General features: G+C 39.2%; 5 protein-coding genes across 7 annotated transcripts in view; 4 read left to right on the top strand and 1 right to left on the bottom strand.

The window, feature by feature from the left end:
* The window catches only part of LOC131670042 (glutamate receptor ionotropic, kainate 2-like), a 70,394-nt gene extending 57,138 nt beyond the window's left edge, over positions 1 to 13,256 (top strand). For both annotated transcript variants that reach the window (XM_058945354.1, XM_058945353.1), the window contains 7 exons: positions 2,332 to 2,529; positions 2,605 to 2,830; positions 3,135 to 3,299; positions 6,813 to 6,913; positions 8,977 to 9,268; positions 12,350 to 12,731; positions 13,118 to 13,256. In XM_058945354.1, coding sequence (XP_058801337.1) covers positions 2,332 to 2,529; positions 2,605 to 2,830; positions 3,135 to 3,299; positions 6,813 to 6,913; positions 8,977 to 9,268; positions 12,350 to 12,731; positions 13,118 to 13,124 — 1,371 coding nt within the window. In that variant the 3' untranslated portion in view covers positions 13,125 to 13,256. The remainder of the gene's footprint in view (positions 1 to 2,331; positions 2,530 to 2,604; positions 2,831 to 3,134; positions 3,300 to 6,812; positions 6,914 to 8,976; positions 9,269 to 12,349; positions 12,732 to 13,117) is intronic.
* Positions 13,257 to 16,212: 2,956 nt separating this feature from the next.
* Positions 16,213 to 16,959, bottom strand: LOC131670089 (larval cuticle protein 65Ag1-like). Its single transcript, XM_058945449.1, has 2 exons — positions 16,948 to 16,959; positions 16,213 to 16,587 (listed from the first exon to the last, which is right to left on the bottom strand). Exons 1-2 carry the CDS (start codon positions 16,957 to 16,959, stop codon positions 16,213 to 16,215), a joined length of 387 nt encoding a protein of 128 aa, XP_058801432.1.
* A 1,966-nt stretch (positions 16,960 to 18,925) lies between these two features.
* Positions 18,926 to 19,507, top strand: LOC131669986 (endocuticle structural glycoprotein SgAbd-1-like). Its single transcript, XM_058945239.1, has 2 exons — positions 18,926 to 18,947; positions 19,027 to 19,507. Exons 1-2 carry the CDS (start codon positions 18,936 to 18,938, stop codon positions 19,390 to 19,392), a joined length of 378 nt encoding a protein of 125 aa, XP_058801222.1. The 5' UTR covers positions 18,926 to 18,935; the 3' UTR covers positions 19,393 to 19,507.
* A 2,911-nt stretch (positions 19,508 to 22,418) lies between these two features.
* LOC131670032 (tubulin-specific chaperone C) lies at positions 22,419 to 24,772 on the top strand. 2 transcript variants are annotated; one of them, XM_058945336.1, is made up of 2 exons: positions 22,419 to 22,723; positions 23,232 to 24,772. In XM_058945336.1, exon 2 carries the CDS (start codon positions 23,554 to 23,556, stop codon positions 24,610 to 24,612), a length of 1,059 nt encoding a protein of 352 aa, XP_058801319.1. In that variant the 5' UTR covers positions 22,419 to 22,723; positions 23,232 to 23,553; the 3' UTR covers positions 24,613 to 24,772. The 2 variants fall into 2 exon arrangements, with proteins under 2 accessions (XP_058801319.1, XP_058801320.1); XM_058945337.1 differs by lacking the exon at positions 22,419 to 22,723 and adding an exon at positions 22,847 to 22,979.
* Positions 24,773 to 25,020: 248 nt separating this feature from the next.
* Positions 25,021 to 26,128, top strand: LOC131670014 (ATP synthase subunit g, mitochondrial). Its single transcript, XM_058945302.1, has 2 exons — positions 25,021 to 25,171; positions 25,719 to 26,128. The coding sequence occupies exons 1-2, from the start codon at positions 25,132 to 25,134 to the stop codon at positions 25,976 to 25,978; spliced, it is 300 nt and encodes a 99-aa protein (XP_058801285.1). The 5' UTR covers positions 25,021 to 25,131; the 3' UTR covers positions 25,979 to 26,128.
* Positions 26,129 to 26,153: the final 25 nt, after the last annotated feature.

Genomic DNA, 26,153 nt, shown 5'->3' with positions numbered 1-26,153 from the left:
ACGAGCTGCCGCCGCGCCTTCTCTCGCCTGCTATTGACAGTTATTTGATTAATGTTTGCTGCGGCCCCAGGCCCTTCGGATCTTTCGCACTTTTCTTTCTGTCTTTGCACGAGGGCATTCTTTCTTTTTTCTTTTCGATTTCGTTTCAATTTGCATGGATGTAGCGCTCCAATACCTAATCTCGCAATCGCGCGAGATGTTTATTAAACTTGCATGCAGTTTATTGAACCCAGCGCACACTTAGCGCTTCGCTCGTTAAAAATAACAAATAACTTGACGTTTGTGGCGAAGCACGTTGGAATCGGAATTTCGTGCACGACCGAATCACACCAAATCATCTTGCACATAGTTGGAATAACTTTCTACTGCGTATATGCTAACCGTTTCGTTGGATTCATTTACCTTGGAATGCACTTCACACGTTTTACAAGTTTAATGAAAACTATTTGTGTACACGCAATTTAGCTTCGCGTTACACACGTATTACAACTGAATTAGAGTTACAAACCAATGCTGGAATGCTTCTTGCTATTCGCAAACAGGATAATGTTCGCCTGCCAAGATGAAAAATTAAGTATACTAATACGTAGCTTCGAACTGCGTAGCAGAGGAGTCCCGTAGGCCATTATTCGTAAAGCACGTGGTAATTGCAAAAAGAACAAAAAAAAGCGAAAAAGAAGAAGAAGAGATGGGCGTATAACTAACGAAAAGAGCGAAAGGAATGCTGCGCTAGAATGAAAACGTCAGAGAGAGTTAGGAAAAGCATGCTTGCCTGCGCCAGCATTCGATAAATTTCGCAGCTTGGCCCTCTCCAGCGGCAAAAAAAAAATCAAAGAGAAAAAGAGGAAGAAGGGGGAATATCAGCAACGGATTTAATACAACGACTCCGGCGGCCAGTGGCTTTATATACGCACGCAACGCCGCACAAGTTGTTTAGTCTGGGCGCGGGGCCATAAATCGGCGACGGTGGCGATTCCCTGCTTTTCGCGCGCGGTTATGCCGCACTTAAATTTTCCTTCTCTTCTCCATTACCCCGGGCTTCTCCGTGTGCACACGTGGTGCTTGGCCGACTATACTGTTGGCACGTATGTGTGGCTATGCATATGCCTTGAGGGGTTCGGTGCGTTGCAATCGAACGGGAAAAAAAAACCAAGTTCTTTTTTTTCTTCGCCGCCTTATTTGCTCTCGATAAGTCTGTACGATCCTGGAGGGTTATCGATCCTATCTTCCTGCTTCCAAGTCAGAGCGATGCATAAACGAGGATTGATACGCCGAATATTGCCTCGGCGTACGACAAGGGAGCCGATTATCGCTCGACTCCTCTCCCTCCATGGGGAATATCGGGCTTATGCAGTTTTCTTTTTTGCGCCCTGCGCAATTTTTTTTTCTTCTCCGCAAAAGCTTTGTGAAACTTTGGATAATGGATTAAACGTTTGCGCTAAGTAGCTCTACCAAGGACTTTTACTCGCTAACCCGATAAAAAGACGTTAGGATTAGCCTTTGCCGTAATATTATTAGAACGTGACTATTTTTCACGGTGGACGATAATGTTTGGGAAATTCAATCTGGATTGCTCCCAATGGGATATTATGCCGGCTCGTGAAATGTACATTAGCATTAATCATTCAATTCTTCAACGATACATTCAATAACAAATATTGCTGTTAATGTTTAATTACATATGAGTAGTCAAAGGATTCGATTGTAATTACAGTTTCGATTACCGCGATCGAATCTATTTATCAATAATCAATCTCAATCTGACAATCGAAACAAAACTAATTTGCTGACTTCCTCCATACGGAACACTAAAAATGCATCGTTGAAGTTGCATTCGTCCGAAAGTAAAAACCTCACGTTCGTGTCTACGAAAACAAAACGACGCGAAACGGCACTCCGTTGCCAACAACTTATTCACAACAAAGAGAAGTAATTTTTAACATGGCATCTCTAAGAGAAAGGTGACTAGCTCGTAAAGCGCAATATTTTCTCGCGCGTGTCGCGGTAAGAATACGCGCGGAGCATTAAGGCAACGGGTGCATTATTTTCTCTGTCTGGCGCGCTCTCGCGTGCCAAAGAACTGTCGAACAAATGCTCAGCAAAACTCTGGGAGTCGCGACGCGTATATACGTAGGCGCGATCAATGATTAATGCGAGAGCTGCTCTCAGTTTCACTATAACCCCCCCCCCCCCCCCCCCCCCCGAAAAACTTTCGGCCGCGCTGTAAATAATCGACAGTCTCGTTTATGCAACGTGACGACTCGGATGCTTTTCTTTTTTTTTTCTTTTTGGCACTCGTGCAAAGTACAAATGTACCGACTGTGGCGATAGGCGACGAGCACAAGAATCGTCGGCGGTATATGGTGGTTCTTCACTCTTATCATCATCTCGTCGTACACGGCGAACCTCGCGGCTTTTCTTACGGTCGAGCGAATGATCACGCCGATCGAGAACGCAGCCGATCTCGCCGATCAGACTGACATACCCTACGGTACACTGGAGGGCGGCAGCACCATGACCTTTTTCAGGGTAAGTTGCGCTCCAAGTCTCGCGCCCAGCTCGATTCGCGCGTCCGGCCCGACCAAAAGTTTGCTCTGTCCGCAGGACTCGAAAATAGCGCTGTACCAAAAGATGTGGAGGTTCATGGAGTCAAAGCAACCGTCGGTGTTTGTGTCCTCGTACGAAGAGGGCATCAAACGGGTGCTCGAGGGCAATTACGCGTTTCTGATGGAATCCACGATGCTGGACTACGCGGTACAGAGGGACTGCAATCTCACGAAAATAGGCGGCCTACTGGACAGCAAAGGATACGGCATTGCAACGCCCAAGGGTGAGGTTTTCGCTGCGACCGTACGAATGGAATTGTCAATATGCCGAAATATGCTCGTCGGCGATGATTAACGTTAGCTCCGCGAATCCAGCGATGGCGCACGGTCGAGTCTGCGATTCGAGCGTCCGCCGGCAAACGCGACTTAATCGCGGGAGGCTGAAATAAACGACAGCGTCCGTAGAGGATGAGGTGGGCGCGCGCGCGCACGCGCTCGCGCAAAGCGTTTGCCAACAATTCCAACGCGAAGCGATAGCGTTGAACCATAAAGAGAGAAACGGAAAGAAAAAACAAAATCTGATGGCAGGTTCGCCGTGGCGCGATAAAATATCCCTGGCGATTCTGGAGCTGCAGGAGAAGGGTGTGATTCAGATTCTTTACGATAAGTGGTGGAAGAACACTGGAGACGTGTGCAACAGAGACGAGAAGAGCAAAGAGAGCAAGGCGAACGCTCTCGGTGTCGAAAACATCGGTGAGTATGGAGTGTTACATCGACTTACCTCTCCTTCTTCGCTGTCTTTTATTTTTCTTTTCTTTGACCGAGGAAAACATGAGATGTCGAAGAATGTGCAGACGCACGGCGAGAACTCGCAGGGAACTTGCCAAGTCTCCGGGTGACGGACTTCCGGGATTTACCATGGCGACGCGTATAGGTATACGGCTTGGCAACAAGTTTCGAGCTTGCGAGAGAGAGACGCGCCTCTTTATTTTCCTTGTAGAACTACTTCTTCGTCCTCGTTCCGCGCGCATGTCGTGCGCGGAACGAGAGTTTTCCCTACGCGTACTTCGCGAATTGTTCGAGCTTGCACTTACATTTGCTCAACGCGTACGGTTGGAAATGCGCAGATCACACGAGACTTTCAATCTATTTAGACGTCCTACGTCAGTAATGAACGCCGGTTCAAAGACCATAACAGTGTATTATAATACGTGTGATTTAAGTAGCCGTCTATTGCACGACGCAATATTAACACTCGAGCATAAGTGAGACGCAAGTATCGTACAAAATTTTATAGTACTGCAGATCTTAAATCAACAGTCACGGCTCCTCTACCGTTGACTCAAAATGGGTTAGTGCTGCACCGTGAGGTTATAGGGTACGAGCTCTAGCGATAGCGCTCTGAGCACGGCGCAAAAATTAACTGCTCAAGTTCAAAATATAAAGTTGTCGACTCGATTAAATCGTGAAAAATTTCAATCGTGAAATATTTTTACGCGTTCTATTGTAAAATATTCAAGCTTTTCTCAAAAGCGCAAATTATCAGTCATCGAAATAGCAAAGCTAGCGTAATCAGGTAAATTCTGCGTCTCTTTCAAAAATAAGATATCTTTCATAATGGCATAACAATGAATCTCGAATTTGCGTTGTTTAATGGATACCCAAAATGCAAAATAAAAGAACCGAATAAATAAAATAAAATCATCTCGCAGCATAAGATTGTCAACTTTCGTAAAAAAGTTTTGCAGCATTTTTCTTCGAATAAAACTAGTATCTGATAATTGTAAAAAAAGAAAAGCTCACCATCGCAGTGTAACCCACACGCGTTTCCCACGAATACTTTGGGTAAAGTCTACGAGACCTCTAGCATAAAATATTTGGTCGGTCGGCGCGCATGATATTGCCGAGGGCGCTGGAATGCGGCTCTCGGCTGCGACCAAGAAAAGAATGCGCGCTTATAAGGCTCTCGCGGCTTAAATTAAACGCGAAGAGAAGAGAGACATTACCGTGGAATTATAACTTGTTTATCCATACACACACATCCCTGGCTAACGAGCGCGAACCTCACCTCGCCAAAAAACTTCTTCCCAAGTAACGCGCGTATTCACTTTCTTCAGCGGCGGCAGGAAAAAAGAAAGAAGAGAAGCAGCGGCTTTTCTTTCGCGAACGAATGCGGGGGGGAGGCTTAGCGTTACGCGGGAATTTTCTTCGTCGACCGGCGTTTGCTTCCCGTTCGTTAATGTTTTTTAGTCGGATGTTTCGAAGCGGATACGAGGTCTTTTTGTGTCTTTTTTTGTAAGCGGGAATCTTCTTTGTGGATCGGACCGATTATATCCGACAAATGAGCAGTGGTTCGTAGGCAAATGGCATAACTCTCGTAAAAAAAGAAATATCGCATTTGGTTGGATTCTACTAGCTACCGAAGTGCTCTAATTGCTCGTGAGAATGGCAATTTACACGAGAGCATTTCACGGGCTCTCAAAAATCAAACTCATTAGCTGGCAGCGTCATTTATATACCTCGCGGACAACTCGCAAGCTCCCGGCAAATTAATTGCTTTGAACTCGGCTTCTTTTGTATTTTCTCGTAACGCAACGCCACATTTCTAACATTTCGTATGATAAAAAGGACGTAACAAAAAAACTTAATTCAAATCTTTCCATAGAACTTTTTGCTACCTACATTTACTCGCGCAAGATATACACCTGTGGAGCAGTGAAGTTTAGTAAAAAATAGAAAGGTAATTCCGACAGTGCGGCACGGCACCACGCGATTTTAATCTACTTGTAAAATTTTTTCAAGAAAACGAATAGTCAGAGCGTAATGTATTCCGTATAGCATGCGGATCGATTTCCGGTGTTGCAGCTCGGAGCAACGACAGAAGCACAAAACGTCGTAGGAAAAGAAAGCTAGAGAGAGAGAGAGAGAGAGAGATTTAATTGAAAAAGTTGGTAACCCTCCAATAGAATACGATCGATCGTGTGTCGCGAATACTCTCTTTTAAAAGACACGTTCGTGAACTTCAATTACTTGTCTTTTAAGAATCTTGGTGTTCGACTGGAGAGGTCAAAGGGATGTTAATTTCCTTTCCTTTTTACGAAAACCTCGTTTTAAAATAGGACACCGCCTCACATTTGTTTCTCGGGACCATCATTTCACCGAGTCTTTGGCGAAGATAAACGATGAATTGCGAGTACTACGTGCCTTGTATCTTGAAATTTACTATGACATAACTTTCTAGAAAAAAAAGAGAAGAGAGACAGAGAAAAAGACTATTGCCAGTTACGTTTTTAGCCCCTTCGAGAAAACGAACGTCGATAGAAAATAGACGATTCATTCCATCGAGCGCGAACACCGATAAAATGCGAGCAAAAAAAAAATCTGTAAAAGTTAGGTCGTTAAAAATTGTTCCACGTATTACACTCGTAGCTCTGACAGCCTAAATGTGACGACCGAAATAAATGTCGATTTTTCTCCTCAGCGCTCGGAGTTCGGTTGATACTTATCGTAGACTTTCTCTCTCTCTTTCTCGCTCTTCATAAATACTCGCTAAAGAAAACGGCTCGAAGGTACGAATGGAAATAAACAAGAAGAGGAAAAAAGAGAGAGAGAAGTCGCTTTCGCTCGAAGGGAGAGAAAAATATAGCGACGCGAAGGCTGAATGAGAGGAGCGCCTCGAGGAAGAAGAAACTTGCGACTCTCGTCGTTGGATATTGCGCGCACGATTTCCCGTCTGTCTTCGCATTTCCAATTTTTTTTTTTTTCTTCTTCCTTTCTGCCCATTGCCTTCGTTTCATTAACGAATGAAAACGGATCCCCCCCTCCACCGTTCTTTTCAACGCAATTTCGTAATTAAAGCTTCTTTTCTGTCGCTCCCATCGTCGTATCTGTTAATTACATGGAAAAAGCCGAGGCGAAGCTGTCTCTCTTTTTCACTCTCTCCTACGCGTCGCCCCCGGAAGTTCAAGTTCCTTCGTCATCTCATATCCTGAGAAAATATTCGATTGTTATCTTGTGAATTGTGAAGCGCAAGGGAGATGGCTTGGAGTTCTCCGTTTTGAAATCATTTCTAAAAGCCATTCCATCGCGGAACTTAAATTTTGAACAACAAGTATTCTTAAATTTCATTACAAAAATGTGCTGTTTTATCCATCTAACAACGTCAAGCGGAATGATTTCCAATATGTCAAACTTGCTGGCTCTCGCGACGAAATGTTCACATGGTATTTTTGCGCGTGTGCCTGTGTGTGTTTCTCTCCGACACAGGTGGAGTGTTCGTGGTACTGCTGTGCGGCCTGGCCCTGGCGATTCTGGTAGCCATTCTAGAATTCTGCTGGAACTCAAAGAAGAACGCCCAATCGGATCGGGTAAGCTATCCTCAAACAGCTATTCTCGACGCGCCGAGTTTTTCGCTTTGCTGCCTTTCTCTACTACACTACACACGCTCACACATACGTTTCTACGACGGCTGATTTTTCCAGAATTGTCTTTCTCTTTTCGCGAAGTGACGAAAAAAACTTACTATTTCGCCATGTATTGCTATGTGTCTGCGAAAATTGCTGCGCCGCTTCTGACTGCCGATGCCTCCGCGTGTCGCGCGAATCGAAACAGTTATTTTTTTTTCGGAAAATTGGTTTCGAGAAAGACAGCTTTTCTGCGAATACGCGATCGAGTTTTAGGCGAATAAAAACGCATTGCTTATTTATTGATTATTCGCAATGTTTCTACTGTTTCCGAAGTAGTATATCAACAGCATTGATTATTCTTACTCGCGTTGATATAAAATAAAATAAAAAAGTAAGTTGATGAGAGTTCGATGGATCGATAAAAAGAAATATCGAATTTTTATCCAGAAACGTCGAAGTACAGCAATTCCGCAAAACTCAGCTACACATCTTATTCTCTGAGCTCAATCTAAGTATGTACTGACGTGTTTATCTCGTGTGATGTGTGCGATGCGTATATAAACACATTGCATGCTTAAATTTATATAAAAATATATATATATATATATACATTGTCGTATGTACATCACATTTGTAAAGCCAAACATACACATACATACAGAGAATACACACGCAGACGCGTATTTTTCCACATGAGCGGGCAAAGCCTTAAACACATAATGCGCATTGAATACCCAGAACAGATGAGACGGAAGTTCTCCCTCGAAACTCGAGAAGAAAATGTATAGGTCGGCTAGTTTCGCGATGGTCCTCTAGAATAGGACAAAGATGAAATTTGCTGGTATCTTGGTTTTCTCCTATGCATCGCGTGTATGTACGTGTATGCGCGTGTGTAGTCTCCTCTTTGCGGGAGTATATGAGTATGTGCTCTCCGGGTACTCGAGAGGAAATCTCGAATTGCGGCTGCTGCTACACTGCAACCTTCCAACTGAAATAGAATAACGCCGCAAATAGAATTTATGCACTCTGTACCTTCGATGGTAAGAGTGCTGAGATTGCCGGGATTCGACCAACGGTTTCGAGCTTTCAATGTTTCATCATTTCATTCGGAAATTGACGCTTGAACTAACTGGAAACGATGTTTGCATTAAGCCTTGCATGCATTTTTAGCGATACGTTTTTCTTATTGGAAGTGCGCTCTCATTGACACTTTGATGGTAAACGTTTCTTTAAATATTCCTAGATGTACTGCGATTAAAATCATTGAAAGGTAACTGGCACAATTAAAAAAGAATCTAAAATAACCATCGGAACTTCAAATGCGTCTGTACAAATCGCGTCGTTTTAGCTAGATTAGAAATTACGTCTGATATTACATATCTCTAACGTATTCTCCTTTTCCAATACGCATGAATAATTTTTTTAATCCGATCGGTTACTCCATAAAGTAAAATCCGATCTTTGATTAAATTTTAAAATACTTTAAGTTGAAATGACTCTGCTCCTAAAGCTTCATCATATTTACTAGTAAAAGCTTGACATTAAGCGCTTTTTTTATTATCAATTTGATTTAATATAATTCAATTTTTCAATTACCGTCACTTAAGCCGTATGCCAAAATGCAAAGTGATTGCAACTCAGGACTTGTCGGGAAAATATAATGGAGTTACCTTCTGAATCCCATGTTTAATTGCTTTCCATTGAGTTACAAGGTAGAGCGACAGCTCGTAGTAGCGCAACTTCCAACAAGATGGCAAATTCAAAAAGTGTCCGAACCGCTTGTTCGTGCGTCAGTAACAGATCTCCAATGGCCTTGGCACACGCACACGTACTTCGTAGCCAAACACTCGCGAATCGGCAAAGTAAGCCTCCCGCGCCCAACCCAACCCTCGTCAAAATCTCCGATAAAGTTGCCTAGCAGCGGCAGCCGCAAGCTCGGCCAGCGACGCCCATGTGCTGAGCTTGCCAAAGCTTGCCAATTAGCGAGCCTCGGCATCTTCTATAATTGATGCTACTGTGCGAAGTCGTTGTGCGCGGAGATGGCCTCGGAGTTGCGTTTCGCAATCCAGTGTGGCTCACGCCAGCGCAAGCTCCGCAACGCCGGGTCGAGCTCGTCGGCTGGGGCGATCGCTTGCAGCCGCTGCAGCTCGCGCTCGTCGATGCGGCGAAGCGTCCGGTACAGGGATCCATCGCAGCGCCGCGAGACCAGCCGTGAGCGACGCGCCAGGGAGTTGCTGCAACACCAACAGCAACACCATCAACCAGCGCACGAAGAGACCACTTACGTGCCAAGCATCGACATTCCTTGGCTAAATGGTGTAAGTCTCGTGTTAGCCAGTTACCGCCAGCCGCAGCGCGATCCTCTCGTAGGCTTGTGTACCGTAGAGACATTGTACGTTCACGCTTCACATGTCACGTTTCTCTAGCTAGGCCACTCAGATGCACAATGTCGACTGAGCTACAACCGAGCGAACTTCGTAGAAGTTCAATTTTAAAGCGATTTATGACGACTAATTTTTTTTTAAAGAAAATCTTGAACAGCTGCTTTAATTATTCCTGAGAATCGATAAAAATTTAAGAGAAAAAATTTCCCGATTTCCACCGGCGTAATAAAGCTTGGCAATAAAGAATTTTTCATGACGATAAAGTAGATGACGTTCGTTGCGCTTCATTAAATCAATAAGCCACGTTGTTGTATTCGGCTAAGTCCAAAAGCTGCAGTAGTTTTTGCAATCAATTTTTTCACGGGAAGCTGCTTTTACAAAAAAGAATTGGAACAGATTTGTTCAATTGAAACTGCAATCACGCGACGTGAAATTATTTTGTGCCAGAAAAAAAGGAAATGTACATATATTCTTTCAGTTTAATCTCAGCGCGTCTTCTTCCCCAAAAAGCACGCCCTTTAGAACAGCTCACTCGAGAATACCTGTAGGCACACTTACACGCTCTTATCTCCTTTCCTTTCCGCCGCGGCTATACCTATAGGACCGAGAAAAAGAAAAAAGAACGGCCTATTGGCGCGAGGAAGGAATCCAGCCTCTCGAAGAGATCCTCGCGGCTATTGCGGCCGCGTGCACCTCCTTTGCCAGGAAATAAAGTCGGAAGCTCTCCTTTTTCCTTAACCTTCTTCTTTGGCGGCTCCTTTAATAAAGCCTCCATAAAGAGAACTCCCTTTTTTTCGCCGCTACTACGCAAATAAGTCTTATTTGCGTAGTGCTGCGTATTAAGCTTTCGAGTGGCGCTTTCGTAAAAGTTTGATTGTACACCGCGAGTTTCATGCCGGGGCTGATACGGCTGCGTCAGGACAATGTGCATTATTCATCGTGTTTTCGGGGACAAATGGTTTCGAAATATCGAGTGGATGTACAGCGAGGGCTCTTTTTATTCTTTTTGTTTTTGACTTCAATAAGGCAATGCGATGCTAAATGTGAAATTTAAAGAAGACGTCCGATTTCGCTGACGACGGAGCGTTTGACGAATATCAAGTGGTTTATTGTAAATGAATAGGATCTCGCAATTTTTTAAATTTGAATTTCTCGTAACGATCTTATTAACTTTGTTATGAGTTATGATAAATCCATGATAAATTGAAGACAGTATAATGTTCCGATTCATATATAATTTCGCGAATTGAATAATTATATTCATTCTAATAAACGTAAAATGCTACACGCCGTTGCTACATTCAAATTAATTACCTACATTTTAAATGTTAATTCTAGCAGAACTCGACGCAGAATTTGTATTTCGTGCAGTTCCCTTATGGAATGTTAATAATAGTTAATTAATTAATCTCGAGGTAATCGCTCATCAAAAAAATACGCTATTTTAATATTGGAAATCCATCGGGCATGTTTACCTTCAATCCGTTTGTACTACAAATCAAATGAAATAAACATATTAAATATCTGCGGAGCTCGTTACACGTCGTGTATCACAAAAAAATCCAGTAAATTAACGCTCAGCCGAGCTTCCAACTTATAATGAACAATTTTAACGAAACATTGTCAACCGAAATGAGCCTCGATTCATGGAAGGAAAAAATAAGGCTGGTAAATTTCTCGAAAGGACAAAAGAACGAACTCCGCGTTTCCGCTCCACTCAGTGCACAGTGAAAGCAGCCCACTTTCCTGACTCACCAGAGCACAATCTTGACTCACCCTCTCAAAAAAGCAGTAGTCATCGTGGAAACAATCGTCGAAAAGAAATCGGAAAACGGAGAGTACCGCCTCCTATCGCGGGTGGAGTCGCATCGGGAAGCTAAGGCAATTACGTCTTATTTCTGGGTGCACTGCAATCCAAAAAAACCTTTATGCCGTTATGTGTGTATGGGCGGAAGAGAAGCTCACGAGCGACATTAGTAAAGGTAATGAGCCGGTGGGCAGGGTAGCTATAGGATGGTAATTGGCACACTCACCTTGGAAGCGACTACTACTACCGCGGAGATAGTCATCGCATAAGCGGTGACCAACTTTCCGGCGAGCAATTAACCAAGGCTATTCATTCGCAGCGAGTTTCTTTTTCAAAAGCGACGACGACGACGACGACGAAAAAAAAAAATTGTGGCGTGTACATAACCAAAGGCAGACTGATTGCGCATGCTTTCAACGCCGTCTCTCTTTCTCTCTGCATGCGTACATGTAGTGTAATTAATTGCATGGGTTCTTTCTCTCTCTCACTGCCGATGAGCTTTTGATAGCCTCGTAAATTAACACCACACATACCGCTAGTATATCTGTCTCTTTGAATGTTTTCGGTTGCTCTCTCCTTGCGCCACCTATATCCTAATGAACGCTCGCGCGATTTTCTAGGAGCGAATGAAAAATCATCGCATGCGCGGTCGCGCGCACCGCTAAATCTCGCAGAATGGAATTGCACTTCGGATATGAGTTAATTTTTGCCGGGCGTTGCAGCGCGCGCTGAGCAAGCTGATTTCCAGGCCGATGAGGTTGCCAATTCTATTGAATTAATGAGGATCATTGACGAGTAAAGCGCGCGCGCGCGCGCGCGTTTCACCTTTTCAGTTTAATCGTTCTCGAACGTTGGCGAGGCAGGAGAAAAGCTATGATTGTTGCGGAGCAATGACAGTCGATTAGATACCGGCAATTTTTTCAGCTGCCTGATCCCATCAAGTGTATTAAATTTCGAATTTAAAAAATCGAACCGATATCAATTCGATACCAGTCGGACTAAAATCCCGCTTTAAGTCTGATCGAATATTAGGCCATATGCAAGAAAAAAACAATCTTTGATTTAGCTCTCTGCCAATCAGCATCCGCACGTACCCGTGAAATCCTCCGATATGTATAAATCCGCCGGGAGGGGGGAATGAGAGCAGCCAGTATACTGAAAGTCGCCTCCGCGTGTGCGCGTCGGGGTGAAAAACTCTGCTTGCAGCAGGAGGTTGGTGCGGTGGCGATGACGGAGATGAAGAAATCATTGAGCTACGAGCGAGTGACACTAGACGAGTGCAGCTTGGGGAGCGGAGTGCTGGGTGTGGTAGACGGGAACATTACCTAGCATCGGCCGCAGACTTGCCAGCAGCATCAGCAGCAGCAGCAGCAGCAACAGCAGCAGCAACAACAAGCGAGCTGCAGCAGCAACAACAGCAACAGCAGCAGCAACAGCAGCAGTTGCAGCAACGCGCACATTCGATCCCAGCATCACATGCATTGCCGACATCACTCGCACTCATTCCACACTCTCGCTCATTCGCACAAACGCCAGACAGCGTCGACGAAACTGAGACGAGTCTCTTCCGGCATCGCCTTGGCTCAAGGTATCTACCCGCCTAGTCAGCCATCTTCAAATTACCCGTTTAATGTGGACTGAGCTGATTACAGCTGATGGCTAATTTTCTTCTTCTCGTCACATGATTAATAATACGAGTATATAACGTTTGGCATAAGTCAAAATGTTTTTATAACGGCCAATCTTTAATTTTCAGTCCAAATTTGTGTTGAACGTATTTTACAGATAGGTTAAAAATAATAATGACTTTCAGAAAAGTAAGGAATTCCCAAACAGTGGCAAACAATTTATAGGATAATATATTTTCAAAAAAGAAAATTTGTTGAAATTGGATTAGACCCTTAAATTTAGTACACGTAAAGATGTGATAAAGAAAACGATAAAATCTGATATGTCCCTGGTGAATGTCAATAGGAGGTGACCATTCTGAAAGCGTAATGTGGAGGTTAGACTGCGAGCTCGCGGGTGAGCCGGACGTGGTGATATCACCGGCGCCACCACCACCGCCACCACCACCACCACCACCGCCAATATCGCGCACCACCACCCTCTGACCCATATTGGAGGAGGCACCAACGGGTGTACCTCCTCCGTTGAGACTTAACAATGAGTCATCGTCTTGCCTCTAGTAGTAGTAGTAGTAGTAGTAGCAGCAGCAGCGCCAAACGGACCAATTTGCATTCAATTGCTCACTGCCGAACTAACAAAAGTAACCATCGCTCTCTCTGCACTTGAGCGTGTGGTGGACGACTGGCGCAATATGACTGATGACACGCTGACGAATGTTGTAAATAAAAAAAAAGCACACATCACGCGGACAGAGAGCGACGCGACATTGTCTTGTATAATACGTAGCCGAAAGTTTTTTATCGACGTTGTATAAAGTTATACAGATGATATTCTTGATATGTATTACATACTCGTGCGCGAACAACAGCGGCAACAGCAAAATAAGCCTGCATTGTTGAAAGAGTTTTATCTTGTTTGTCATTATATATATATATATATATATATATATATATATATATATATCGTGGTTGGTTGGGTTTGATCTCTATCTCGGATATATAATTGCATCGCAAGAATTGTTAATTGTCCCCACGTTATTTTTTTACGTTTTCAGTTGTATCATTAGTAATATCATAATTCTGTCACGCTAATTTTTAAGTAGCAAGTTTTAATAGCCTTATATACATTGTACAGAAAGTCAGTTTTTATAGTAAAATAATAAGCGCTATAAAATAAAATTGACCTAATGCCATAGATTTTTGGAAATTGTACATCGAAAGCTTTTCCAAATATAAATGTTGGATCGTGTCGATCGATTGTAAACGTGGCATTTTTTCCGCGCACCGATCTTGTATGTACTTGTGTGTACACTGTACATAACCAAAACCCTCATACATCGTTATATAAAATCAACTTTCTCAAATTTTACGGCAAAAGTCCATAGAAATCTCTTTAATGTTTCATATAATCCGCAATACATGAAATTTATTGGTTCTTTCCTCTCGCTCTCTCTCTCTCTCTCCCTCTCTCTCTCTCTTCTTATATCCTTCTTATCTCATCAAACGCAAACGCGGATTTTGATTTTTTTTATATCAAAGTGGTTTTGAGATATCACGAAAACGCATTGAAATGGCGATTGCGACGTAGTTTAAGATGTATAAATGTACATGACAAGTGCGCTTGTTTGTAAATCGATAAGAGCAATTTGAACATTTTTTGTAATGTAAAGAGAATTTCAAGTTCAAATAAACACTCATGTTTTTAATGAATAGTATCTTTTGATTTTTATTTTAATCTGATTATTATTTTAATAATTGATGTGGCGTATAAAAAATGTGATAATTTATTTTATAAAAGAAGATATCCCAACTAATAAAACGTGAATGGATCGTTTCGGAGTATACGTGGAAGCACACTGAGGATATAACCCGAGGAAAATAAACTACTAGCACGAACTCGGACCAATTCTCATTGATGGCGTGAGTATAAATTTGATAAGAGTAGCATCTGGTGCATTATATTGAAATTCTCACTCTTCGGATTATTAGATTTTCCGTAAACACTGGTGGCTGAGACTACGATTCTACGTTTCATTTTGAAACTGTTGTATCAATACGTTGAACCTTTGACTTTGACCCTAGAGTTGAATTTTTGATTTTGATGTAGCCACTGGTCTTCTCTAATATGACTGAACATTCACTACTACAGCAACAGCTTGATAATAATGTGACATTGAGATTTCGGTGTTCGGTGATGTGTAATTAACCAAATTGTTTTCAAATATTTTGAAGTTCTTTTTACGAGATAAGATGAATTAATTAATTCAGTAGCAATTATTTAGGTATGCCAACAGAGAGTATCAGTATTTATTTGCGTTTATTAAAGCTGTATTATATCAGTAGACTAACTTTTTTACTAGTTTCTCCGAATTATAATTTCAAGAATGCATAAAACTAAAATAAATTAAAAATAAAGAAGTTTGTTCTTTTCAAAACTGAAGAAATTTTTGGAAATTATTCTTTTAACCCCTCAGAAATAAACGGAGACGTGTACAGAGCAAAAAGATGTTTTGAAAGTACTACGATGTTCCACTCTATTGTTAGTTAAAATTTGTTTAAGAAAGCCTTGAGATTTTAAAAAACGTTTAGTGCATTAATAAATCAATGTAGCATATTTGAGAATTTTATTCGTGCACTTTTTATCGAAGGTTTTCTGAAAATAAAGTAGTTTTCTTATCTTTTATTAAGAAATTCTTGTCCACTGAATAAAAGTACGAGAAAATGTCCATCGCTTCAAGTCGAGCCGATAACATTTTAAAAATTAAAAATTATTTTATAATTATTCTCCACATTCATTCAAGTGAAACTTATCTCGAGAACAACTTATCTCAAGGTAATTGATGCGACATCAATAAAATATAATTACTCAGGTACAGATGTTTTTTAAATTCAAACAGTGAACTCTACAGATTAGCATCGAAATTTATGAGATATTCTAAAATTTAACGCAATACTATAAATTCTTGCAACTATTAACGTATGTGCAACGTACTTGACCAAACTAAATATATTTTTACCTTTAACGCTAACTTTAATTTCAATGTAAATCTTTAAAAAATTGCAATATAATAAATTATTGTTTTGATTTTTACCAGAAGAATAGTTTTTATTGTCTAGAAGCCTATATTTTGAAATCATTCTAAAATGTTTTTATTAGTTCTTTAACAAAGATTTAAATAAATATTTTGATTTGATAACTGGTGCAGATTGGCGGAGCTAGGATAAAAATTAAAAACAACAACAGCAGTATTTCATTTGAAAATCATATCTTTGGAGTCTTTATGTAAAAATATAAAAAAAGCCAATACAATGTAATCATTAGCGAAAAGCAAGATTTAATTTGAGACGAATGAAGCCTGGAAATTTTCACAGAAAATCTCATCACAGGTAACATCAATTTAGAACGGGGAGCTTCATGTATATCACAAGACGTTTCACATCTTAATGTTTCTCGGGCTGTGGGTGAGCTGCGATGTATTCGAGAGCTCTTGCGATGGCCTCTGGTACTGGTGGGGCGACTGGGAGGTGGGCACCCTGGGGCTGGAATCCGTTCTCGTCAGCGACATACTGTACTTGGAATTTGTTTCCCTGGTCGTCGGTGTAGGTGTATTGGCCTTGAGCGGCAATGGCAGCGCCTTCCTCGTTCTGGGCAGCCTTCAGCGAACCGAACTCTTCTGCGGAGATTCCATTGGCGGTTTCGTAGCTGTATTGGTATTGTTCGGGTCCCACGTCAGCAGCTTGGCGGAGGATGGCAATGGGCTCCTGGGGAGCCTGTGGCTTGGCAGCTACCAAAGCGGCGAGGGCAACAACGGCAATCTAGAAGAAAGCAAATTGTTCAAGATTGTTTTTTATATACCGGTTTCACAAAATTAAAAAATAGAATAAAGACTAACGTACAATGATTAACGCTCTATTATACTCAACTATCTATAATAAAAAAAAGATTCATGGATTATGTTAGAGCGAAAATAACGTGCAATCTTTCCAAAGATCATAACGATATTAATTAGAGTTCTAATTTTTTCTTTCGCTTGTTTAACTAACAAATGGTTGTCATAATAGTGAGATAACGATACAGATAATTAGTCAAGGAAAGAAAGATAAATAAAAAATTGAAGTGCTGATTGAAAGTATGAGTATTGAAATTGAAAGAGTAAAGAGATCAAGTAGACTTACGAAGTATTTCATTTTGGCGTTTTTTGGATTGTGTTTTCGTTGGACAACAAGCAAATCACTAGGAGATGATCACCGAGAAGATTGTGATTTGATCGTCGCTCGCGAATGAATTTATACCGAAAATCCCACTTTCGCGGATATAATGACGTAAAGATATTTTGAGAACGAGTTTCTTGTCTAGTTAGGTCCCCGCCCCGACGCGCATGAGTCCCCGAAATTCTGTCAAGACCTTTCATCGATATGTTATAGTCGGTCTGTTGTATAACGTCCGAAACGACGGAAAAAAAGCGCCTTGGGGAATACTTGCATCTACCTCTCATTGAGCGTACTTCTTCATGAATCTTGCATTGGCGGCTATAGTACACAACGCAGAGAGCATAAGTTTCGTCGCGGCCCATTGAGCCACATTCGGGCCATGGCTCCACGCCGCGCGCTACCGAATTGCAGATGCGCCTGATTCCCTTTGCACGCTACATTGCGTTCGAGTTATGAACTATACGAACGATCGTGTCGCCATAAGCTCCGATCGCCATTGGTTATACACCGAGCTGCATTCGAATATTTCGCTTTTTCTTCTCTTTTCCCATGCTGTGCAAGATGTCTGCAATGTTTAAGATGATTGTTTTTTCGTTGAGATAAGATTAGATTTTGCGAATAATAATAGCAATTCGATAAAGCTGTAGAGACGTAAGTAGTTTTTTTTAATATTGGGTTTTATTATTTCATCGATCGATGCACTGAGAAATACACATATGTCATATAAATATTTTTGTAGAAAAATAAAAAAATTAAAATTACTATTAATATAGTTATTTCTCGCAATAAATTCACTAATTAGCGATCGCAACGCAATACAATAAATCGATAGTAAAATTTGTCCATGATAATTGATGATATCTGCTAGCTGTAAAAAAAATTTTTTCAAAGATTTTTTCCTTAGCTCACCTTTGCATAGAGTACATATAGAAACGGCGATGATTACAAAGCCGAAAAGGCCGCAACTTTACTTTCTCCTAAATAAACTATACTGAAGCTCCGTTGAATTTAAATGTGCGTTGTGACAATATATTATGAAAGAATTAAGTTTTCGCAATTCTGCTTGATCTTGAATGTTGATTAAACAAGCGCTAATTAAATAAATAAAAGATACTGCATTTCAAAATTAAATTCTACGAAAATTAGATGTGAAATTTATCAAGTTTTTATTGTAGGAAATTTCTAGTTTTCGTTGTTTCTGAACTTCCATATAGGACGGCTCCGAAGCTGCTGATTTTACAACGAACGTCAAAGTTTTATGGGCATCTCGTAGTAACCGATGATGTTAAATGTACTTGACAGCCTGTATTTTTTTTTTCTTTATCCTAATAAAATTAATATTCATTCAGAGATTCCGTAACATTCGTCACTCTTGCGTTTATAGTTTACTTTACCATTAACCGAAAATCGGCGAAAACGAAAGCGTTAATTAGTAGGTCAAAGGCTAAATAATGTCTTTCAGTATACTCAAGTTTATAATACAATTAAATAAATTTGCTACCAACTAACTTTTATTTTATTTTAAATCACTTATACGAGCTTGCCAGCCCTTTATATGAATATTAAATAAGTTGAACAATAATATGAATGGCAAAATGATAAATCTGAAATAAGAGTGGGTTGCAAGGAAATAATCGTCACTCGATTTGAAATTCAAATTTCTTGATCGAATCAATTTGATTGAAATCTTAGACAGATCGATACCCGTCTATTTTAATTTTTAGATGCGCTTCTGATGATCCCTAATAATATAAACAACATATACGTTTCAAAATTGAAACGCAACTACTATCGAATTTAATCTCGTAATAGGCGCATGCTGCAGGCGTAAAAGAAGCATAAAAGTAAGTTGTACCTGCTTATATGCAGGTGATAGTGCCACAGGCTATATAAAAACGCAGCTACATCTTTAAAAGCGTCATCAGTTAGACAAAAACTATACGAGCAGCAACATGACATTCCTCGTAAGTCTGGACGAAAGGTTAAATAAGTGATAGGGAAAAAAGGCAAAGGAATTGCAGTGTCAAAATATCGGTTTTACAGATCGCTCTCTTCGCCCTTGCGGCTGTAGCTTCGGCCACCGAGCAAGCTCCGATTGCAATTGTCCGTCAGTCAACTGACGTCCAGGCAGACGGTCACTACCAGTGGACTTTCGAAACTGAAAATGGGATTTCGGCGAGCGAACAAGGCGAGCCCCGCATCCAGGGCGAGGAGAGCCCAGCTGTCGCCGCTCAAGGTCAATTCGCGTACACCGCTCCCGATGGCACTCCCATCCAGCTAACTTACGTCGCCGACGAGAATGGTTTTCAACCCCAGGGTGCCCATCTCCCAGTCGCTCCACCTGTACCCAAAGCCATCGTCAAAGCCATTGAATACAATCTCGCTCACCCCGAACAGAACAAAGAGTAAATTTCATTTCTGATGTGAAACTCAGCGAGATGTTTATTTGCCTGCCTGGCAGCTGTGCGATTGGCGCGCGGATGGACGCTTTCTTTTGCATCGCCTCACCACGGTTATGGTATTGTTCAAATAAAAGCAGCTATTTCTTTCTCAAAAAAAAACCAATCTCTCCAGTGTGTGCTTTTTCCCAACCTTTCAGCTGCAACGCCAACGCTTTTAATAAAATGGCATTTGGATTTATTTTGTCCGCAGAATTGCATTGCCCTCGATTTTGTATTTGTTGCATTTTAATTTCATTCGACGAACAGTTGCACGAAATAGCTTAAGCGCTTATCGCTAGTTCAAGAGAGAAGTCAATTAATTTTATTAACTGTTTATTACGTATAGACGGCTAGTTTTCAATTTACTTTTACTTTTCTCCTGTTTTTTTTTTATCTACATCAAGTTCATTAACTGTTGCAGAGAAATTTTTATTAGAAACTTCTTTCCTGATTGTCACGCCTCAATTGCGAAAGCGTCCTATAAAAATTTATCGTCTCCCGGACTCTTACGTTTTTCTTTCTTTCTTTCTTTCTTTTTTTAAGTAATCTGACAAGCCATCTTCTATCAATTATGCGCTGCGTTACATAAATATAGTCATCTCTCGAGAGGACTGAAATTTATATAAAAGATGAGAGAGAGATTGTAGCTTCTAGCAAAAACTGCTACAAATTTCATTTTGAGCCTTTCGTAACGAGCGTCTTTTGAATTTGCATGATAAATAACGAAGCGGACGAGCAAAAGGCGGAAGAATATCCTTTGTCTTTATTGGAATAAAAAAATCAAAATCCTTGTCGAAGTTTCTCGATGTAATATTCCTACTTTTCACGAAAAAAAAGGAAAGGAATAAAGGATCCTTGAGAAAAGTTAAGATGCTCTAATATCACGCTTTCAGCGCGTGCACAAATGGCTTTATACTTCCATGCGAGAAAGGCATTCAGAACACGCGAATTGGAATTAAAATTGTTTTTTCGGATTTTCTCAATTGAAAGAAAGGTTCATCGAGCGATTTTTTTTTTCAAAGCCACTGCAAGAAAACATTTTTTCTATAAAGTACTTTTTTAGACGAGAACACTCGACCTACAACGGTGTGTGCGCGTGTGTGTATGATTTATTGATTTGCATTGACTGATTTAAAAATAGCAAAAGAAGAAGAAGAAATATTCTTACACGTGCGTGGTATTTGTATATTTAGTGTGGTAAATTCTATATACAACACTACTTATAATAAGTTTTGAAGGTCTTCGTGTCATTTTCTTAATAAAAAAAACTTATGAATACCAGCGGATAAATACAAATTATCCAAAATGAGTTAAAAATGCGTCTATAAATCGCAAAATTATACAGAAAAAATCGGGAATGCGACCTTGCCATTCGACAGATAAAACAAGAGCAGACCAAAAAAAAAATTGTTTTCCTATAAGGCAAAACAAAAATGGGATGCGTCAAGCAGATTCCGCTGTGAACGTGTTACGTAATAAGCGCGTGCTTCGTTATGAATGCGCGATTGCCTAATAGTAAAGTTATAACCTAGAGACGTATACTGTTGCGGGAGGATCGTATGAAATTCCGAGAGAATCCATTGGCTCTTATTTATTTTGGTTGCTGGAACAGCAACTTACACGGACCGAGGGCATCTTTCTTCTTCTTTTGTTTCGTCAACTTTTCTAATAGATCATTAACAAACGATTTGATACAATTGTTTCATTGACCATTTTGCACAGTCATTTTGTATCCAAGTATTTACGTTTAAGAAAAAAAGAACGCGCAATAAAAGTCGACAAAGAAAGCCATTTCTCAACGTTTGACGCTAAAGTAATATTTCCAAAGCGACGTGCCTGTCATAACAGTTAGCACTCGCACGTTAATTTACTGGTTTCAGCTTTGACAAATTCATCTCTTTGCATAATAGAACACATTAAGTTGTAGGAACCAAGTGAAAACCGCATTGGTGACGAGGTATTGCAAAATATCGTTTGCATTATCTTATATGCATAAATTGCTTCATTTACTGTTAATTCGTGATATCTGCGTGTAATACAGCTAACTATTGTGCTTACTCGATTAGATGTTCCATGCTAGAGCGAAAGAGCCGTCGAATTGATGCCAAAAGATGTTGGCAATTATGCTGTAATTTACCAATTGGTAGCTGTGATATACAGCGAGGTATGTAGCGCGGCTTTTACCACTAATTAGTGGAGAATTTGATTTCACGCGTTCCGAACATCGATTAAACATTTGTTATAGTGCTCGGATTCATCACTATAACGCCCAGTTCGATTATAAAGTTCGACAATCTTGATGAAATCACCATCAAAATCCAAAATCGATTGTTAAATATTTACTCTGAAGCTTTGAAAGTGTTACTATGAATCATTGAAAACTGCAGGTTTTTATTAAAAAAAAGTACGGTTAAAATTTTTTTTTTTTTCAAACCAATCTTATATTTATTAAAAAATAAAGGTTTTATTTGAAAAAAAATGTTATAACACGCAAATAGTAGTTTAATGAATGGATAATTACACAAGATAGTTGGCAAAATTTAGTTTAATGGAATCTTATTATAAACTGATAAATGCCGCATAATAAACATGTTGTTTAAGAATGTCCGAATGAACTACGCAAAAATAACATTTGAACTGTTTTGATTGAAAAATCGATATTAAAATCTGTAATATCAACAAGTGTTCATTCACACAATTATTATTTTCATAAAATATTCGACGGTAAATATATCGAAAGTGAAAGTTTGGCGACTGTCGGTATAACAGTGATCTTATGACTATGCCCGCGATATTTTATATTTTTCATTCCAAAAAGTTTGCAGGCTTTGTTTTGTTCTCGTACAAATAAAAGAAATCTCGTACAAAAAAGAACTTGCAAAAGCTCTGTACACAACCAAGACTCCAGATAAAATGTCTTTAATTCCCTAGGTTCTCCCTCAGACCTTACATAATTACACTCTATGTAGACGCACTGTGTGGACCCACTGGCGCAAGTTCTTGAAAAGCTGCGGTCAACGAGTAAAAGACATCACACTTGAGCGGCAGCAGGCGGCAATTGTCCTCGTGGGAAATCATTTAAGCATACACCCTTGCAATTGGGTATACAGTGTAGTGCGTTGTGTATGGGAGTATTGATGATTTCCATATTAGGAGATTACTGTCAGTCATAGATATGCTGGTGAAGAGACCACGTTCAGAAAAACCTTTTCTCAATTTTATAAAGGGTATCATCGTGTTCGAAGTTGTAGCCATCGGTGCCAGTTATCTAGTTTGGCATCGTATGAATCATTCTCGCGGTGAGTCATTTTTCAAGCCCATAAGTAAAGGGCTAACTTAGACCTGTGTCTATTAGTTGATCGCTCGGTGAGGTTAAGTTTTACTCTACTCCCTCTCTTTCTCTCTCGCTCATCAGAGTACACCATTTTTATACGCTCACCAACTTGCATTTTGCACACACCATCGCCCATTCGGTGGATCCTTAAAATTTATTTTTTCAAGTGTGAATTATTCAATATTACGTCGGAAAACTGGCAAAACAACTAGTGTTTACTGGTACGCTCCGTTTGTTTTTGAGTAAAGTTTGATCATCATAACGAGTCATGATCTATTTTAGAGTCACAGAAAATTGATATCGTTTTTTTTTCAATATTTTCTTTACTTAAAAATTTTAGCAATAGTGATTTATTTGAGCAGCAAACGGGTTTGACTAAATTTTCTAAGAAAAAGAGTTCTGATGCAACTTTTTACAGTAACTAACCTGCATTGCATATTATTATCAATTGTTACATTAAATTTTCTTTACAGATTTCAGGTACTATATGCATAACAACTTCCCATCAATATTAAATGGATTTTATACCTTGGGAACAACATTTGATAAATGTTATGACTTGGAGAACGAAGATTTGAGAGTCTGGAAACAAGAAAATAAAGTCTAATGGCAATGCCACTTTACATACAGTCTTTTTCTATGATTAATATTAACAAAACAGATTATCTTCATTCAGTAATTGTCAACATGATCCTTGAAGAAAGAATTCATAAACTAAACAGATAACAATTCTTGAGAAATGAAAAGATGTGAGTAGTTTAAGCTTTAGGATTAGTGTCAAATGTTTCCTTAGTGATGTCATTTCACAGAAATGAAAATATAATGGAATCCTATACACCGAGCGAAGAAAGTCTATCAGAGCGTATAAATAAGAGAGATAGAGAGCGTAAAAATGTCATTGAAAAACGTAAAGAAGAAAAGCAACAGATGATAGTAGAAACAGAGCAAGCTAGCTACTTTAATGATGCTTTTTATTCAACGTGCAAAACTATCAGAGAGTTAATTGATAGCACTGAAGCTGCTTCAGCTTTATCACTACCAGAAATATTTGATAAGGCTAACAAAGACATACTAATGTTGAAAAATTATTTATTTGAATCAAAAATATTCCTTAAAGTCTATGATATTAGAAAAGCTCAAGAAACTCTGCAAATTTTGGAAAATGATGCTGCCCAGTTGGAAGCTAAACTTATTCCAAGGAAAAAATTTGGATTTAAGAACAGAAGAGTCATCAAGAAGTCATCCGACACACCTGGTGATGTGACAGATGGTTTGAAGGATTTGAAAATTGCTGAAAGCAATACAAAAAATGGTGTGGGAAAGCAGATGAGTAAGATTTTTAACAAATATGGCGATAATACGTGCATGTTAATAGGCAAAGTGGATGAAATATTAGTGTTAGATGCTGAAAATGTTAATAAAAATGACGTGTTGCTTTCTGATTTAACCAAGTGTACAGTTAAAATATATGGGACACCAAATACTCTACACATGGTCAGACTTGTGCAGTGTAAAGTTTTAATTGGACCAGTTACAACATCTGTGTTTGTGGATGATTGTAGTGACTGTGAGTTTGCTTTTGCTTGTCAACAGCTGAGATTGCATTCTTCTACCAATTGTATAATATATTTACATGTAACAAGTAGATCGATCATAGAAGACTGTACCAAAATTCATGTAGCACCTTACAACTGGACGTATGAAGATCAAGTAAATCATTTTAAATTAGCTGGTTTGGATCCTAAAATCAATAATTGGAATTGCATTGATGATTTCAACTGGTTGTCCACAGAGAAAAATTCCCCAAATTGGTCTATACTTGAATCTGAATTAAGAAGGAAATCATGGGATTAGTCATGTTATAAATTGAATGTTACAAATTTTATAATTTTATTTTCAAGAGACTGGAGAAATCAATTTATTCATTATGCAAAATAACATATGTATTTCCTTTTTTACAATGTAAAATACACTGCGTACTCATTTATTACATGAAGATGAATAAATCTCTATATGCTTATAATCTCCACGAAATTTTTACATATATAATAATCCTTAAAATCTTAAAATTTCACGATTTCTTATAAATATTTAGCTTAATCTATCTCTTCAACATATTCAAATATTTTCTTTATTTCTAAAACTTTTATTTTACGTTAGATGCTCTGATTTTTATTGTTAGATGCTGAATAAATTTTGTTTTTTAAATTTCAATTAAGTATACATAGAACGGAACTATGAAATTCGTGATCGTGTTTTGGGGAATACGAAAAATTGGACTGTTCGCCGCCATACTTTCTTCGGAAGAGCAGAACCATATACAATCCATGAGCAGAACCTTTAGTGAACTGCGATACTTCAAAAAGCGATAAAATGTCAAAACTTGTTGGCTCTATGCTTGGCCTTGTGCAAAGTTAGTATTTTTCTGATATTTTGAACTTCATAAATATATTTATCACGTTATGGAATATATTTCAGAAGTGACGTGAATTCCGTCGATAAATATTCTTATGTAACAATTTATGAATTATATTGATTTATTACTTTAACACTTGTTTTAAACTATGCGTAAAGTTACTACTGTTAATATCGTAATTAAGAACAAAATCAGTTTCTACTACTTCTTCGTTTTGAGTTTAAACTTTAAAAAATCATTATCAAATTTAAGGTTATAGTTGTCGTTCCCTCTACTGTGAATTTCGTGGTTGCTTCAAACTCTTAGATGTTAAGAAAACTTCACAATATTAATGATATTTCAGGATTCAACTACATTATTAATTTACTGATTTACTCAAGTATTCTTTGTTTATATCAACTAATTATAATAGTTAATTAATTGTGGAAGTCATGAGAAACCTAATAGGCTTTATTGTGGAAGTTCTTAATTTTTTTTAGAATAAAAGTGAAATATTTTTTGTATGATATTTTTCTTTATTGAAAAATATATTTTTCTTTTTTAGATGGCATCAAAGCAGCAACACCACAGGCACGCATCATTCAGAGATATGCTATGGTAGAATTGGTTCCACCAACACCAAAAGATATACCTGCTATTCGTAATGGAATTAATAAACTAATCCACAGTGCCAAAAGTGGAGCATACAAAAATCTTACAGTCAAGGAGGCTTGGTTAAATACACTGGTGGCCATTGAAGTTTGGTGCTGGTTCTTTATAGGTGAATGCATTGGCAAACGACACCTAGTTGGTTATTCTGTCTAAATCCGTTAAATTCGTATTAGATGATAATATGTGTATGTAATAGATACTCTTTCATGGATCAAAAAAATATATAATTCTTCAATAATTCTCCATGAAATGAGAATAAAAAAAAACAAATTTATTATTTCAAAAAGTTGAATTGAAAAATAAACACAAAGTATATAAAATTTAACTT

The sequence above is a fragment of the Phymastichus coffea genome, unplaced genomic scaffold, assembly GCF_024137745.1.
Source record: "Phymastichus coffea isolate CEN01 unplaced genomic scaffold, Cenicafe_Pcof_1.1 PCOF00099, whole genome shotgun sequence".
NCBI classification, from domain to species: domain Eukaryota; kingdom Metazoa; phylum Arthropoda; class Insecta; order Hymenoptera; family Eulophidae; genus Phymastichus; species Phymastichus coffea.
The sequence above is the reverse complement of the archived record's forward strand: the minus strand, read 5'-3'. Positions and strand labels throughout refer to the sequence as shown.

What these genes read in the sequence shown, in the direction of transcription:
- LOC131670032 (XM_058945336.1), top strand. Translation starts at nt 23,554, where the DNA reads ATGTCATTTCACAGAAATGAAAATATAATGGAATCCTATACACCGAGC.
- LOC131670014 (XM_058945302.1), top strand. Translation starts at nt 25,132, where the DNA reads ATGTCAAAACTTGTTGGCTCTATGCTTGGCCTTGTGCAAA. An exon ending in TATGCTTGGCCTTGTGCAAA is followed by an intron (nt 25,172 to 25,718) that starts GTTAGTATTTTT and finishes TTTCTTTTTTAG; the next exon opens with ATGGCATCAAAGCAGCAACA.